General features: G+C 39.0%; 1 protein-coding gene across 1 annotated transcript; it reads left to right on the top strand.

The window, feature by feature from the left end:
- Positions 1-45: 45 nt before the first annotated feature.
- On the top strand, positions 46-1056 carry LOC103523549 (dentin matrix acidic phosphoprotein 1-like). Its single transcript, XM_008488585.1, has one exon. It carries the CDS (start codon positions 46-48, stop codon positions 1054-1056), a length of 1011 nt encoding a protein of 336 aa, XP_008486807.1.
- Positions 1057-1931: the final 875 nt, after the last annotated feature.

The raw sequence follows: 1931 nt of genomic DNA, 5'->3' as shown, positions 1-1931 counted from the left end.
GACTTCGCGGATAGCTTTGACAAAAGTGTAGAACAAAATTCGATGATGAATGTAACAAACCCGTTCCTAGTGGAATCCATCAACAATGCTATCATCAAAGAGAATATTCGTAGCTTTGACAGCGATAGTGTTTCAGCCAAGAGAAGCGAAGATCAAATGAACAACGCCGTTCAAAATATCGATGACCTCATTAGCCAAACTAGTTTATCCTTTGATAACACTAGAGACGAAAACGATGTAAATATTGTTCTGACCTCTAGTTCCTCACATGAAGGTGATGATCTTCTGAAATCCCTTCTGGAAGTGAACAATGGAGCTCTAGGGAGCCAGAACAAGCTGTGGCCGTCTAGTTTAGAACTGGAACTGTCTAGTAAATACGCTGGGGAAGATGAACTAGGAAAAGATTCAAACCAACTCAACCTAATCGAAAAAACGACCGAATCGAAAGAAATCTTTTCTTCGATCTCTGAACAAAAACCCTCAAAGGTCGAAACCAATTTAGTCACGGATGCTAAACCGATCTTTCCTTTTGAAAACAGAACCAATTCTACCTCAAACGATCAACCCAAACACAAACTAACTGAACAACCAAGCAAGCCCAGTGAGGGGATTGGAAATACTCTTAGTGATCTAGACACACTTTGTACATCTCAAAGCAAGGAAAAAGCTGCACTAGATGCTCCCAAGGAAGTCACTCCCGTTGAAGAAGAGTCACAAGCAAAATCCGAAGAAACTCAAGAAAAATCCCCAGAGACTCAAGCAAAATCCCAAGACTCTGAAGAAAAATCCCAAGAAACAGAAGAAAAATCCCAAGAAACCCCAGAAAAATCCCAGGAAACTCACCTTCTTCCAGAAATCTCCCACGGACCAGAAGACTCCCCCAGCAAAATCCGCCGATCTTCCCTCAACAGTCAAAGTTGGCCGTCTTTGCAATCCCTCGACCAACAAGACCAACCCAGTTTCGGTGACCTTTTGTCCCCGTCTAGCCGTTTGTTCTTCTGTAGACACCATCATCAGTTCGCCTGTCAAGGGGAGGTTTCGCAATTTTCATCGTGACAAAAGTGGACGACAAAGAAGGTAATATAATGTTTTTTTTTTTTTTTTTTTTTTTTTCGTTTCGATCATCTTGGGACCACGATAATTCTTAACTCCTCTTATTCTTTCCTCCTTTGCCAATACAATTTCATTCTGGAAGAATGGTCGGCCTTTCTTTCTTCAGACCATGGGTACTTTTCAGGAACGGTTTTCTTCTGTATGATTTATTTTCATTAAAATTCTTCCTTGCTTCCGTCTTAATTGTATTATATTTCATTGTTGTTTTTTCCAAATAATATTTTTGTATTTTCCTTCTCCATTTTATTTTTGATTTGAATATTCCTTAATTCATTATAGAATTGATTATAGGTAAATTGGAGTTTAGTAATTGGTTTTTGGTACTTGAAATTTAATTGTTGTTCGTCCATAGATTGTTTCTATTGTTGTGATGTTTGTTAGGTGTGACGGAGGTTTGTGTGACGGATGGTGTGACAAAGGAGCTTGTGACGCGCGGTGACGAACTAGCGTGAATGGAGCTTGTGAGCGGAGTGCTGCTTATGTCGTGGGATATTGGATTACCAGCGCCGTCTTCGTCGGATAATGAGGAGCACGGAGTTTATTTTTGGACGGTAAGTGTTTTGTGTTGAAATCTTCCCGCTTTAATTGTGGATTATTTTTAGGGTAATTATTCAGACCATGAAAACAAAAGCTCCTTTTTCTGTTTAACCTAACGCTATAATAACACTTGGTCACTGCTCAAATTGTTAAACTCCTTTTTGCATTTAACTAACCTAAACCATATAATAACCCTATTAACCTATAATAATTTACTGGTCATGCCAAATTGTGAAAGCTCCCTTTTTGCGTTGAACCTAACCTAATACCTATTAATAATA

Source organism: Diaphorina citri, unplaced genomic scaffold (assembly GCF_000475195.1).
Source record: "Diaphorina citri unplaced genomic scaffold, Diaci psyllid genome assembly version 1.1 scaffold26181, whole genome shotgun sequence".
Classification (NCBI taxonomy): domain Eukaryota; kingdom Metazoa; phylum Arthropoda; class Insecta; order Hemiptera; family Psyllidae; genus Diaphorina; species Diaphorina citri.
Note: the sequence above shows the minus strand (reverse complement) of the source record. Positions and strands in the feature narration are given on the sequence as shown.